Consider the following 14,665-nt stretch of genomic DNA (forward strand, 5'->3'; position numbering starts at 1 on the left):
GGGACAAGCTAAATAAATGACATGCCTGTTTATCGGATCTGCGAAAGAGATGGGCTAACGACTAAAAAATAATAAACGCTAAATGCGGGTTTTATAACCGAGAAAAATTAAGTGTTTTTTTAAAACGTTCAGTTTTCAGTAGGAAATAAGTCTAGCAAATATAATCTAATTTATAGCAAATAATATCAAATATGATACATAACATATTAAATAAATGCTCATTAACTTTATATATCCGTTAGTCGGACAAAGATCGAACTATATCTGTAGCAAAGGCGTAATAGTCTACGGGATCACTTTGACTATTGAATGACGACAACGATTTTAAGGCAACCTTTGATAAATTGCCTAAATTCGAATATTTCTGTGCGGAAAAATCATCCCGTTGTGTGAGGGTGGGTAAAAAGCAATGCCGGTGGTCGCAATCTACCGACCTGGCACACTCAGACACAAGAATAGACTAGAATAAAGAGAAACGAAGTAGCGAACTGCTTCAACTAGAATCAGATGAGTCACCCTGATCCACAGGCCGTACTTTTCTGGGATTGTTTAATAAATTCAGTGGCCCCATAAGGAACTACGTACGCCTTTGAAAGTGTTCAAAAAACTAACGCCAGTACAAAGAATCACTACTAAGAAGAAATAGTGGTACTGCAAAGACGAAAAAATGCTACTTTCTACGTTTCATTGACAAAATCCTTAAATTTCGAAACCACTTTGTTGAATTTGCTAGCTTTTGGCGGCATTTTTTGAAACTTTATCTCGTTCATCATTTAACCGTAGTAACCTCTACGATACCTTATACCAAGCAACTGAAAATAGGCCGAACCTTGAAAAAACAGGCTTAACATATGAAGAAAGGTATGCACGTTTCAGAGTTGTTCTTCACCAGGCGCTTCACCTGAACCAAATAAGCGTGGATGAAAACCCACATTAGATACTGACTAGCCACCTTGCAAATTCAAAGGAAATATGAGCTATCGGGGTGAGAATTTCGGCCATTTTACAGACAAATCAACACTTTACGTCCTCAAAATGATATCATTATGTAACAAATAAGCTTTTTACATTACTAAATACACACGCACATCTTTCTGAGTCTGCATATAATTCATAAGTTAACTCTGAGCAGTTATTAAAAAATACTATGTCTCTAAGGAGTAGATCTAGATGTGCAGGTCCTGTAAAGTAATGCAAATATAACTTGCGTTTGGTTTGATTAGGCAAGATATCTAGAATAGAAAACCAGTTCGTAAATACTGCAATTACGATTACAGAACATTACCCTAAAAGAGATTATAGTTTCTCTATATTTTGTCTCGTAGAGTTACCAAAGTGTCTACGCTGAATAAGCCTAAGAGGATTCTAACATAATAAATACAAGGATAACTTTACTTCTTCGCACATCTTTCCACTATGCAATTTTTCTCCCAAACGTTATATTCTATCTAGAGTAAACAAAATATTGCTTTTGTATCTATGTAAATAAAGGATTAAATAATAAATATAAGGATAAAGTTCAGTCAGCCGACCAAAGCATAGATTCCCTTGGATGCTTAGTAAGGGTCATACTCGAATTCATGCATTCCATTCCAGAGAAATAGGCATATACTGTTGTTTGTATGTATATATTTTGTATTCTTATTAACCCCGCTCAAGTAACTTCAATTGGTTCAACTTTAATTGGATTCGCTGCAGGGTTAAGTAATTAAGTATGTATCGTCTATGTCATCCTCGAATAGCATCAGGCCTAAGATTGATGACATGTTTCTAGAAGCTTCTTGAGAGTCCCTAAAAGGTGCCAATTCTCGTAGAGTCAAACTTTTTTGTCTGCTATTGCTAACAGATTTGTGTTGTGGTCTGAGCTCAGACCGGTAGGTCACAATGAAATCAAAATGTCGCTATTTACATCGTACCTTCAAAACGGACTACGATCAGTAGGAAAGCATAAGCTTTTAATGCCGCTTTGTTTCCAGTATACAGTGAATGACACATCAGGGACATGTATTTATAATAAATTCCACATGGGATTGTGACAAGGGCTTGTGTAATGTTGCTGAACAAAAAGTGTTCCCTCAAATTTCCAAGTTTCTTTGTGTAAAATCGATAGGTGACTCTCCCCAATAAGACGTACAAGTTGATATCAATGGTAAGTAACTTAATTTCCACGATTCAATACATGAAAGAAGCTCATCACTAATAAGTAATATCACATAGTTTGGGTTTATCTCATACAGCCTGAGTGAATAAATGTTTGAACAAATGACCACTTCGAGAAATTACTTGGGCCAGGTCGTCGGCTAATATCGTGGATATTTTTGTTATACCTATGTAGGACCTGGAAATAGCTCTAAAACGATACATTAAGTTGTCGTCAATCGTCTTGCTAGGCGGCGGCAGCGGTAGCAGCAGCAGCAGCAGCAGCAGTAGCTCATAATGCAGAATTCCTTCTTAGCCTTACCGAACACGCATCGGATCGCCGTTTAGCCAGAGATTACGACGAACATTTTGTATCTCTTTCTTAACTTTTTAAATGCGATTTATTTTCCATGGCCCGTGACCGAACGCTTTGAAAGTGGCTCAATTTTGCTATCTTTCTGTGGTTTGTCTGCATATAGAAGTATGACTCAATTCCCAGTTGCGTCAGTTCGCGTGGTATCCAAACAGTGAACAGTTGTCTGTCGCCAGCTTCTTCAGTTCCTATTTCGATACGTTCGTTGGTGAATGTTTGACACCTTGAAGGGATCAAGACTATTTATATGTTGGCTCTAGTCAACTTTCAAAATGGTTTCATAGATATTTTCCGTGATTTTGATCAGCTACTACGAGAAACATGTTTCACATTGAAATTTCCGGAACGAAAGTAACAGAGTCGTTTCATTGGGCCGTTTCTTCCAATAGCGCGTCTAGGATGTGAACAGCACGAGTTCTTTTATGGGCCTGGGCAGCCTTGATCATGATAAAGTCGTAAAGTACGGTGCATTTTCATATAAATTTCACTCATTTTCAGCGCGTTCTATTTCAAAGTTGAACGCAGCCATTTGGACGCATAGACTAGTAGCGAGTCGCAGTTTTCGTTAACGCCGACCCAATGTGACTTGGATTACCTGGGTTGTGTAGCCCTGAAGCCGTTTAACGACAACAAAGGTTAATGTTCTGGGACTATATTGTATCACGTTTTCACTGTTGCAACAATGACCAGAAACTGGCCCGAAAATTGAAAAATGTAATTTTGTAAAACTAATGTAAAGGAATTTTGTAAGACTAATGTAAAATTAGTCATGTATTATTACGCCCTCGTAGAAGGCGGCGGCGGCGGCAATTAAGAAATCACTGTGGTTAAAAACTGCGGGCCATCAACGAAGACAGCTGGGCTGACGTTGCTCATACCTGGCCTTAAAATAACCTTATAGCTTATTCAAGTAACTTGCTTATAAAACTAACTTAATGCCATTAATTGATTACTATGTGACTTAGGTTGAATAGTTTAAACATTTGTGAGAGTAAATCCGGGAGAGAAGAGAATTGTATTCATAAAATACGATCGCTGGACTAAATGTCATGCCCATTTTCAGTCGGCAGATATGAACAACGTCCTAATCACGATGTTGAACTTAAGTTTTCTAGTTAGACGACGACGGCGGCTCTCTCTGATTTCGAAGAGTGTTCCATCGTCATCATAGTTAGTCCTGTACGTTGCTATCCTGCATTCGTATCGCCGCAACGTTGTCGTCGCCAATCCTTGTCTAAGGGAATAACGATCGGTGAAACGGTGTAGCAGCGTCCTTTGAGCTCTCCTGAATTTCATAGAAAGGATCATGAGATCAATAAATAGAAATAGCCATTACGGTAGATGCTAACGGTAAAGCCATAGATGTTTTTCAACAATGGCAGGTACCAGTACGAATCATCGTGAGGCGCTAGAGTGGTACTAGAGATAGACCCGATGATTTATCGAAATATCACAGTGGCTTGTTGGCTGCCTCTTATGACCTGGCCTTACGCAATAGGCTACGATTTCTATACATAACATAAGCGATTAAACTATGCTTTAGCCACCTAAGACGCATCGCTGCTTCGAAAGTAGATCAAATGAAATCCATACCTGATAACAGCGCATATCTACTAGATTCATTTCGTATTATTTATATCTTATGGAACACTTACGTTTTTTTTTTTTGAGCCAGCTGCCATTGAAGCTAGATAGCAACAAATAGTATTTCTAGCACAGTGATGTATTGAAACCTAATTTAGAACACGAGCATTTATTCCTTTGAATTAGTCAGCCTTTCGTACGCGGCCTGCCTTGGATTTCTCCCAAAATTAACCGAACTAGAACCTAGCCGCGTTCTTCTTACGAACGCGTTCTGTTTACAATGGCTAAAACATATCAGCTCTGATATCCCTCAGTTGGCACTAATGCTAGTAACATAATGGAGACCATTTTGGATTACCTTACAAGAACGGCTGTGACAATATAGCACTAACTGTACGAAATCATTGGTTTCTTGATGTCATTTTAGACCTCAATCGAGCCAAAAGAATCATCTTTCGCAGAGGTTTCATCCTCAGTGTGCTTGAAGCTAAATTCATTCGTCTACGTAGAACAACAGCAACTCGAATGTGACCGGGAACAGAATAATTTATCGTTATATATTCTTCTTAAGTAAATATTACACGTTTTGTATTTTTTGAAGAAGTATTTAGTTTTTTTTCAAAGCCATCTTTGTAATAAATCTATATAGAAACTTTCTGACTCAATATAGCAAAAGCAATTAACAGATCGATGAACCCTATAGCATAATATAGAATAATTTTGAAATTATTCCAATTTTCTAAAAATTTAAAACACACTACTGAAATCGGTCATTTTTTTTGTGACAACTTTTGATTCTACACGTTTTTGAATCAGTCAACAGATTTAGACCGCAACTGGTCCAAAATTATTGAAAATCATCTCCGAATCAATTTTATATGTCTGTGAATAACATGCTACGGAAGCTGCTTTTTTATCTGCCGGCAATATATACACACGCACGTGTATATATATATATATATACGTGCGTGTTTACAGTCGTCTTAAAAGTTAAGGTGTACGTTTTACACGCTAGCTTAAAATAAGGGTAATTGAAAAGTAGTAGCCTTGTTTTTATATAATAATTAAATGAAAACGCCGTACATTTCTGCGAAGTATGCGCTTCTTTTTTCTGAGCTCTTTCTTGTAGCTCTCGTACATATGCTTTATTTATGTCTCCATATATATATATATATATATATATATATATATATATATTGTGTGTGTGTGTGTGTGTGTGTAGATTTATTGCGTTACAATATTCGTACTCCATGAATAACACTCACCGTCCTCCACACTTCAGTTGCTGTATTTTTTCTACTATTTTACTTATATACTATTATTTTTTGTGTGTTTGATATTAGTTTTTCAGAAGCAGTTTTACTAAGAACTGAGGCGTTGGGGCAACTTCTTTGCGACGTAAATAGTATCAGCCGTATATACAAAGCAGTGGGTGTTACTAAGCTGTTAGCTACTCGAATACTTCCTTTCATACAATGTTGAACTATGCCGTACATAACCTCATAGATCGACAGCTGCACCAAGCAGTTGGGCTTATATGACAATGCCCTTGTATGACTTTGTGGTCTATTTAAAAAATAGCTAATATAGTTTGTAATAATAATGCAGTTACTAAGCGTTTGTACATGCTCGTACATGTTATTAAGTGGCGTTACTTATAAATATTTTTCTGTCGTTTCGCATGAACCACTACTTCACTCGAGTTATGATATCCTTTAATTACGTACTTTTGTTTTCTTCTTGTTGATACTGTGTTTTTTTTATCTCTAATGACTATGTTTATGAGTAGCTATACAAACAGTAGCAATAATAATAATATATTGATCAACCAAGTAACCGTTTCAACTGGGGCTCTTCGGTGATCTCTCAATGAATGATGTACAAGTTCTAGGCTATTGGTCCTCTTCGAGAACCCACCTACTTCGTCATATGCAATGTCCGTTGTCCGTCGAAATTACGTTTTCTGGATAAGAGTTGTGCAAAGCCAGATGGATAGCATCGAGAAGCGCGCCATACTGCGGTAGTGAGTCCGGGTGCAGGATGGAATGTCGAACGAGAAAGTCTAGGGCGATTGGTGCCGAGGTCAGTTTAAATACGTCGCTATTAACCACAAGATTGGCGACGTCCTCGACGGGGACGCAATGGAACGACTGCACCTCGCAGTCGGACGCTCTTGGGACAAAGTCTCTTGGCAGGCGTGCATCGAAGCAAAAAATTGTCTCAGGAAAAATGCCTCGTTCGTCCTCGTATATAAATGACACAAAACCGACGGGACGAGCCAGTCGGCGCACAAGTTCCTCAGACATCGAAGCTTCCTCTTCGGCTTCTCGTATGAGACAGTCGGTTACAGAGTTGCCAGAACTTAGTCCACCACTTACCATTATATCAATTTTGTTTGGCCACGTCTCCTTTGTTGGACTCCTCTTCTGGAACCAGACACTCTCCACGCGTCCATCTTCGTCCTCGACGTAGCCAGTGATGTGCACCCCGTAGCGTTTGGTTCCAAAGAGGCAGGTCGCGGAACGTTCCATTCGCATGAGCGTGGCATCGCCGAACTTTGCGGCGATATCATAGGTTTCGTTGCGCCAGCCCTTCAGTGTTGGAAACAAATTTTCCTCTCTGAGCTTTTGAAGCGCCGCAGCCATCTGCAGTGTCCGTTCCTCGCACGTCTTCCATTCGGGATTAAGTGAAATGATGTCGGTTTCCTCAACGAAAACACCTTCGGTATGCTTCCGCATCAATTCCCAGTCGGAATTGCGAATTAATCCAACAACCTGGCCGTCGACAGCAAATTTCCGGCATCGAGCACTCAGGGACCGGCTTCGATCCAGTTGGAAGTTGGCCAGAAGCGTCTCCAACCGGGCTCCAAAGTCTTCCGTCGAATTTTCTTCGGGCATACTGCTGATGGTTCGATCGCCTGTGCAGATGTTTTGAAAGGTTATGACGATGACTCTCTGGGAACCGGCTCAACTTATCTGGGACCGGGTTATTTTGCAACCGGCCTGTAAAGAGAAGCTAGGGACGGTGGTTGTTGTACCTGTACACTGTGCACTGCACTGCGCCACACCACTCACCCCCACGCCGGAAGCATCTCCATCAAACTGTAAGCCTGTGTTTTGATCTGCGCACCTTTCAAAGCAAAAACGTTCGTTGTTCGTTCAAACGAGCTCCGCTCATTTGTATCTTGCTTCACACACGAAAGCAAACGTCTTCACATGGGCAGTTCCACTGTACATCGTTCTGGGGCATTCGGCTCGGTGTACTGCGTACAAAGAGCGGCTGCTGTACTCCAATTGGTCCCGAGTAGTCAGAGGCAGGGCCGACCTGCGGCTCACTGGAAGGGGGCCGGCTGCGTTCACGACACGGTCTACGGCGATGGTGACTCTGACTGTTTTTGCGGCTGCTGCCACCGTTTCGACGATGACTAACACTGGGTTAGCTACTGAGAGAACGGACGGTAGGGTGCGCAGGCTGGCTAGCTGGTCGGTCGGTCGGCAGCTGGCTTTGACGCGGTACTGCCTGCCGCCGAAGTCAACAAAGGAGCGCGAGGGGGACCCGGGGAGAGATCCGGTTACTCAGCCAGTCAAAGGGAGGTCTGACATCGGCTACAAAGGCTGGGGAGGGTAAGCGGCATGCACAGACGAATGCATGGAAGATGTACACCCGCTACGGCAAGCTCCAGGCAGAGCAGCATTATTGTCTAGTCAACGGCGCTGCAGACACGGATACACACACATATTGACAACAAACAACGCCGTGTTTGGAGACGCGCTGGCGTATGGCTGATAGAGAAGTCAAAAGGATCCAAAACTACGAAATGCCGTCGGAGCTGTACTGGTCGCTGGTTACTAGCCGTGCTTACTGTCTAGACTCAATGCCAGCCGAAACCAGACACAGCCTGGGCAATATAGGGAGTCACACACTCTCCCACGAAGAATACTACACTGTCCTGAGTCGCCGGCGATTGGACTTCGGAGATTGGAAGAAGCCGGCAAGCGACAACGGCCGAGTCAATGCTTTCTTGATTCAGCGCTACAAATACCACGTCATCGCGCCACTACTACGCGCACGAGACTCCCGTGTTACCAGCCGCTGCGCAAGCTACGCTACCTTATTACACAGCAGCTAATCAAATTGCTCTTATTCAATCAGCTGATAGAGACGGCCGTTAAAGGCCGCCATTGAGGAGAGAGGAATCGCAGGCGTACACGGTGCGGCGCTCAAGACAAGACAACAAAACAGCGATAACCAGAACGCTTTTGTTCCCATCACCAGCATGTTATTGGAAGTACCAGCAGCGATATTCGCACTACTCAAGCGAGGCAAAGAAACTTGGGATCAACAACTGACATTTTCACTAGAAGCCGACACGTGGTATATTCTTTACGCTATATCAACGGGCAGAGTTATCCGCGATGGAAAATCAATAGCCATAATTATCATTAGCGGCAGAGCTGAATGAGAGAGCTCTTATTTGTATATTCGTTTTACACAGGTGTGCCCATCTGGTAAGGTAAAAACAACACGGGTTTATTCGCTTACTCACTGGCTCACCTTTCTGTTAGCTTTGTCCTTCCAGCCCTGTTTGTGTGGCTTGGCAGGATGGCTTTGACGTTACGTATCTGCTTTCAAAGGATCTTCGGCGGCGGCTATAAACAGCAGTTAGACAAAAGCAACACACACTCTTGCCTAAAAAAACAGCGTAGTAGTATATGAGATAATACACGGGACATAACTGTGGAAAGAGCGAGGACGAAACAGCATGCCAGAAAAGACGACTGCCAGTCAAAAGAGTACATCGCCAACAAAACTTTATTGTCCTGGTATTCTATCGTATTTCAGATGAAATCCATGCCAGTAGGCCACACGCAGCTGGCCACAAGCAATAATCACAGTTAAAAATGACAGTGGCAGTTATGGTGTACCCCACGTTCGCTTAGCTATGCAGGTAATATGGGACCCGCGATTATCGTGCCACCGGACGCGATGACAAACGGCATGGCAGGGAGCCGGTCTAAACATACCCGGGTTGTCAAGCTAGCTAGCGAAAATGGCCAAGTTCGTACACGCTAAACGAGGCAAGCGTTTTCAAACTTTGGACAATGAGCACAGACAGATATAATGTGTGATAGACAATTAAGCAAGGCAATGCTTGTGGGTCTATCGACAAGCGTATCGTATAGTGATTTCGATTCGATTGGGTCGAGAGATGGGTGGCGGCGGCAGCGACTAGTCTAGAGACGCTGCGATATTGGTGGCAGTGGACAAATCTACGACACTGTATCAGCTAGAACTAGTCTGTATCATGATAAAGTAGCGCCTGTTTTGTCGGCACAGAGATCAGATCGGTCGACTGACTCAGACAATAGAAAAACCCGACGAAGCAATGACGGTCATGTCTACAACAACTGTAGTCGTGAGCTCTCGTTGGTCAGCAGGACTTTGCTAAACACGTCTGTGAGAGCCTATGTACAAGCTTGCAGCTGTGTGACCCTGTGTGTATATATCTGCTTCTCTATCTGTGTGAGCCTTGACGAGATTCTTGGTCCTCATATATCGCTTTGTACTACGCCAGCCGTACAACGTTGATTAGCGGCAATCTTTCCGCTAACGTCCCCTACTCAAATAGGTTTAGTGCACTGGATAAGAATATACCATGAAAAATATTTTGACCAGTTAAAAAATGCATATTGTAATACATTTTTACAGCCTGCCATAGGTACCGGAAAGGGTTAAGCTACAATTAAGAAAAAAAAGGACCTGTTGTTATCGAAGGCATTTCTTTCTCCCAACAATAAGCTACTCGACGACTTAATAAATTATTTAAAAACTAACGAAGTATTTCACAGCGAAACTTGCACTAAAAGCATTTGAAAGCTTAAAATCATGTTATAAATATCTAAATTCTTGGCTAAATGAGCACTATTAAGTAACATAAGAATATATAATATTTTCGGCACCATAAACATGTAAAAAGAATTAAACGTATGTTTACATACATGTATGACGCACGGGGAGGTGGATCTATGAGCACGATCCCTCTTCAAATTTCATATGTGATACGTAAACGTAAATAGCTGTATTTTTATGTGAGAATTTTCCCTGTAATGTATACATGTCGTTTATGTTAATACAGATGCGTTTCAATTCAATTGTATTTCAATAAGTTTGTAAGTGAATGATGTGGACTTCTATTCGTTTATTTTTGCTTTAGGCTGATTCCAGGCAGTTACTTAGAGAATAACTTACATAAGATAATCGGCTGGAATATTTCAATCATGATAAACACTCACGTGTAATTCGGGAAAAAGTAATGAAACGACGGAACGGTAAAACGAAATAAATTTTGACGTACACTGTGACGTAAATCAGATAAGGATGAGGTGAGAAAACGTATCTGATCGTACTCATCTGTGTGTAGCTCATGGCGAAATAATTCACTGCTTCTCGTAACGCTGCGTTTGCATATTTGTTCTAGAAAGAACTGGCTGTCGTCTGCTACCAGGAGTAATGTACTCAAGCATGCCCGCTATCTCGAACAGCCTGCTAAAGTTTTCCTAATTTCAATGTACCGTTCTATATATATATATATATATACATTACCTTATATATATATTATACTATATACATACATATATATGTTACATTTTTATAGCAGACGAAAACCTGTTCTTTCTAGAACACAAATGGATTAGTTCGGAATTCAAGCAAAGACCCAGCTATTATTACTCAATTCCTTTGCGCTGGACGAACCCCAACAAGATTAACCACTTATCCTTTCGCCCAAAATCAGCGATCTGCGCTGTTGCCGAATTTCATGCGACTTTCGAGAAATTCGAAGAGGAGTAAAGGGGAAAATTCCTCAATAGGTTTGGGTTCGAGAAGTTGAAAAACAATTTCCCAAAACAAAAGTTAATGACCGCCTTAGAAAGGGGTAGATTAATTCTTGAATTGTCCAAATAAGCTCCTCTTTTTAGCCCTCTGAATGTTTTGCTCCCTATCAACGTAAGTTTTCGAGCTTACGCTTAAGCGAAACTGCTTATGGTTCGTTCACGTTACTAATTTCGTGACGCACGGTCACGGTTCAGTAAAAGTTATTTACGAACTAGAAAATAATATTTTGTAACTTTCTAGCTAATTAGTGTTGTAAATCCCGAATCGAAACTGGTTATATCGGCGATTGCTAGGGGGTGTCGGTCTATTTCGACACGGATCTTGTTACGGCCAATAGCCGAGGCTAACCTCTCTGCATAGATAGGTACACTATCAAATGAGACAAACAATTATGTTAGGTAGATTTAATTGTATTGAACTGGATAAAATTCAACTCGCGCTCTGTACTTCATCACAACTCAGGCGGATGGTCGTGCATCAGCAGAGCACTGTATTTAAGAGCATCAAAAAACATTACCGTATAACGATTTGTCTGCTGTGTCTGATTGTTTTCACGTTTGACTTTAATTTAAGTCTTAAGCTAACGTACATGCGAGTAGCGCTGCAGAATTGGTTATCGAGATTCTATGCTTTTAGAATACCGGTTTAGTTTTTTCGCTATTCGGGTGTTGACTTCCTGATAAAGATAAACAATTTTTAAACAGTTTCAATGGAGCCATGGGCAACTGGCGTAAAATGTAAACATATCTTCGACTATATACATAAATAGAAAAACATTAACAAGCGAAGCACTGGAAGAGTATGATCGCCATGTTTGTGTTATTTTTCTATCGCTATTTTTGCGTGTCGAGTTTGTGCTCACGAAAAAAAGGTGTCTCTCGAGCGCATTTCGAACAGTTTACTAAGCGGAATATAGAAGGTTTTTCTTATTTAGATTTGCTAAAACGCGGTAAAGAGCTCGGTCTGCCTAGGTAACAACCTGTACCTTTACAGGCGGCTGAATGGTGCTAGCTATTAGTGCTTTAACATAGAAATCTTTGATTCGAATAGAACAGACCTTAACTCATCTTCGCGAATCTACTTTATTTAGAGCCTTGTTAAAATGATTCTTTAAATTGTTACATTTTATTGCAACATGCAACAACCGCATTGATGTGCGTAGTGGATCCTTAGATTACACAGAACTTATTCAATAAATCAGCCACGTAAATATGCCTGGCTTCCTTTTGGCAATTGGTTGGAGCGAGCTTGATATCCTCATGTCCGAGACTGGAGTACGCGCGGTTTACTGACAGGCAACACTGAGCTTTCCCCTTATCGCCAGTGTCAACTATTGACAATGAAATAAATGGGTCGGAAAAAGATGTGAGGTAAAAAATAGCTATCGTAGAAAATAAAGCTACTATTTTTACGATAATATTCCCAGGAAGACAAACATCAGGTAGTAGTAGTAGAAACATCCTGTCAATCACCGCATCTTCTTTATGTGAACGTTTAAGTATGAAAAAAAAAAAAGTTCCAGTTATGATAAAGGCACACAAACACACGCGTCTATCTTTGCTAGAGCCAGCAATGAAACGTAACTTCGATCTTCCTCAATGATTATCATTACGTGCTAGCTAAAGGTCACACGCTGTACCTTTTCTTGAAAGCGATTCCGCGATCACATACCCACACTGTTTAAGCTCCTAAACACGACTTCCTAGGACTAGAAAAAGGAAAAAGGCCGCTCCGTATAAATGTATGCTATTGCTCGGTGGTGCTATGCTAAAAAGTTGGTGAACTACCTAATACATCGAATATAAGCGACCGCTCCACGGTTTGGTATCCCTGTTATTTTACGGTGTATGATATTTACGTTTGACTATGTGGTGTATTTTTAAAATCGATTTGAATCCCACATACGCTTGCAGTCGGAATCCCGAGTCTGGTCTTCAACTACCCTTCGAATATTTAACTCCATACATGCAACGCCTGCCTTCTATAGCAAAACAGACATCTAAAGGATTGTACTGAGAAAGAAACTGAATTTAGCAGAGAATGTCCTACTTCACAAAGTTTTCTTCTTTTCGAAACGCAGCACCGCGCGGTTTCCTTGAAAATGTGCAGAGAGGACCTCTCCTAACTAAACTATATACTCTGTAATGATAAAACCCAAGGCAGTATTTTTAACTTAGTCATGGTTTATATTATTGTCATTTTCCACAGAATTTTCTTCTTCTTCATTGATGTCGTCGGTGTAATTAACATACAGTTTGTGTGTTTTTTAATACATAGTATCATCAGCATCATCGGCGTCCCTCTAATAATGTCGTCCGTCGCTCGTAGATCCTCGTCAACAATGTTAACATAACGATTTCCTCGTGACTATCGCCTTATGTGATACCACATTCTCTTCCGCTCTCGGCCCTCTCTTCTTTTCGTGCCTCATTCGGCGGAATTCGTTCATTTCATCTAGCGTTTGTTGCTCTCAAACGTCACGCTTTAGACAAAGGCCTTTTGTCCTCATCACATGACCATCTCTTAACCACATATATATATATATATAGGAATTATTATTAGTATTGCATGTATATTCACCACTTTTGCATTTTGACCGCGTCTCGATTGCATGGATCATGATTTGGTGACGCTTAATCATTTTCTTTAATTCGAACGAGCGACGATTTACCATTGTCGCTACTGTGAGCGACACGTCATGAATCCTTGTGTACATAGTTTGACAAAAAAAAAAAACCGTAATCCAATATACCTTCGTTTACTCTATGTCTATGATAGTCGGTAGTCCAATTCATAGTATAGGAAAGCCTTACTCATCCGCAAGATAACCTGATCATGATCGTGCGTCAACGTGCAGCCGGCGATAGGCAGCTGTAACAATGCAATAGATAAGTTGATACGAAATCCGCTAGGCGTATAATCCTTTTACGCCATGGTATACCTTGATATTATTAGGGGTGGTTTTTTGCCTTTGATGTCGGTCCCGTTTCACTTGTTTGTCTACAAAAATTGCCATCCATCTTCGCAAACTATCGTTGGCATATAAAACCAAACGGTAATTGGTAACTTATTGTTTCGATGCTGTCAACTTCTACTTTGCAGCAACGCAGCGGACGCTTGCATCGGTAAGAATTGGTAGTACTATTGCATTCGGTGTTGTCTCTTATATTGTAAATAGGTAACACTTCGGCGGTTCGGTTGAACTGTTCTTGACGACGACACGAATATATCTATATGCTGACGCAGCTCATAACTGACGAACGACACGTAAAGCACACGTGAACGACGGACGTCCAATACAAGTATACAGGGAGCATGCACATATTATAGTACATAGACAGACACGCACAAAAACACGCAGATACTCTATGTTTCGTTCTCGATTACCCAGTGAATCAGTCGCTCAATCAGCAGTCGTTTAATTCAGCTGAATCTCCCAAGACCTTCATTTAAATGGCTTTTTTGTTAGGTGTGGCATTTCCTACGACATCCAATAGAATCGATCTCAGTGAGTATGAATTTTTCTCCTTAAGGATACACGTTGCTTCAGTCGTAATTAACCATTATAGATTTATCTATTTGCATTATTATTTCGATGACGGCTATTAAACAATGGCGGATACACTGCCGGAAGCAGCGTAAATTTTTGACACGCTCACAACCATCCGCATGAAG

At 40.9% G+C, this 14,665-nt stretch overlaps 1 protein-coding gene across 1 annotated transcript; it reads right to left on the reverse strand.

The window, feature by feature from the left end:
• Window positions 1–4,857: 4,857 nt before the first annotated feature.
• LOC111265949 (uncharacterized) lies at window positions 4,858–8,491 on the reverse strand. The gene has a single exon (XM_022843016.2). It carries the CDS (start codon window positions 6,991–6,993, stop codon window positions 6,022–6,024), a length of 972 nt encoding a protein of 323 aa, XP_022698751.1. The 5' UTR covers window positions 6,994–8,491; the 3' UTR covers window positions 4,858–6,021.
• Window positions 8,492–14,665: the final 6,174 nt, after the last annotated feature.

This window comes from Varroa jacobsoni, unplaced genomic scaffold, assembly GCF_002532875.2.
Source record: "Varroa jacobsoni isolate VJ856 unplaced genomic scaffold, vjacob_1.0 scaffold_1031, whole genome shotgun sequence".
In the NCBI taxonomy this organism is placed as follows: domain Eukaryota; kingdom Metazoa; phylum Arthropoda; class Arachnida; order Mesostigmata; family Varroidae; genus Varroa; species Varroa jacobsoni.

Excerpts from the sequence above, each read along its gene's own strand:
- LOC111265949 (XM_022843016.2), bottom strand. The coding sequence starts at position 6,993 with ATGCCCGAAGAAAATTCGACGGAAGACTTTGGAGCCCGGTTGGAGACG.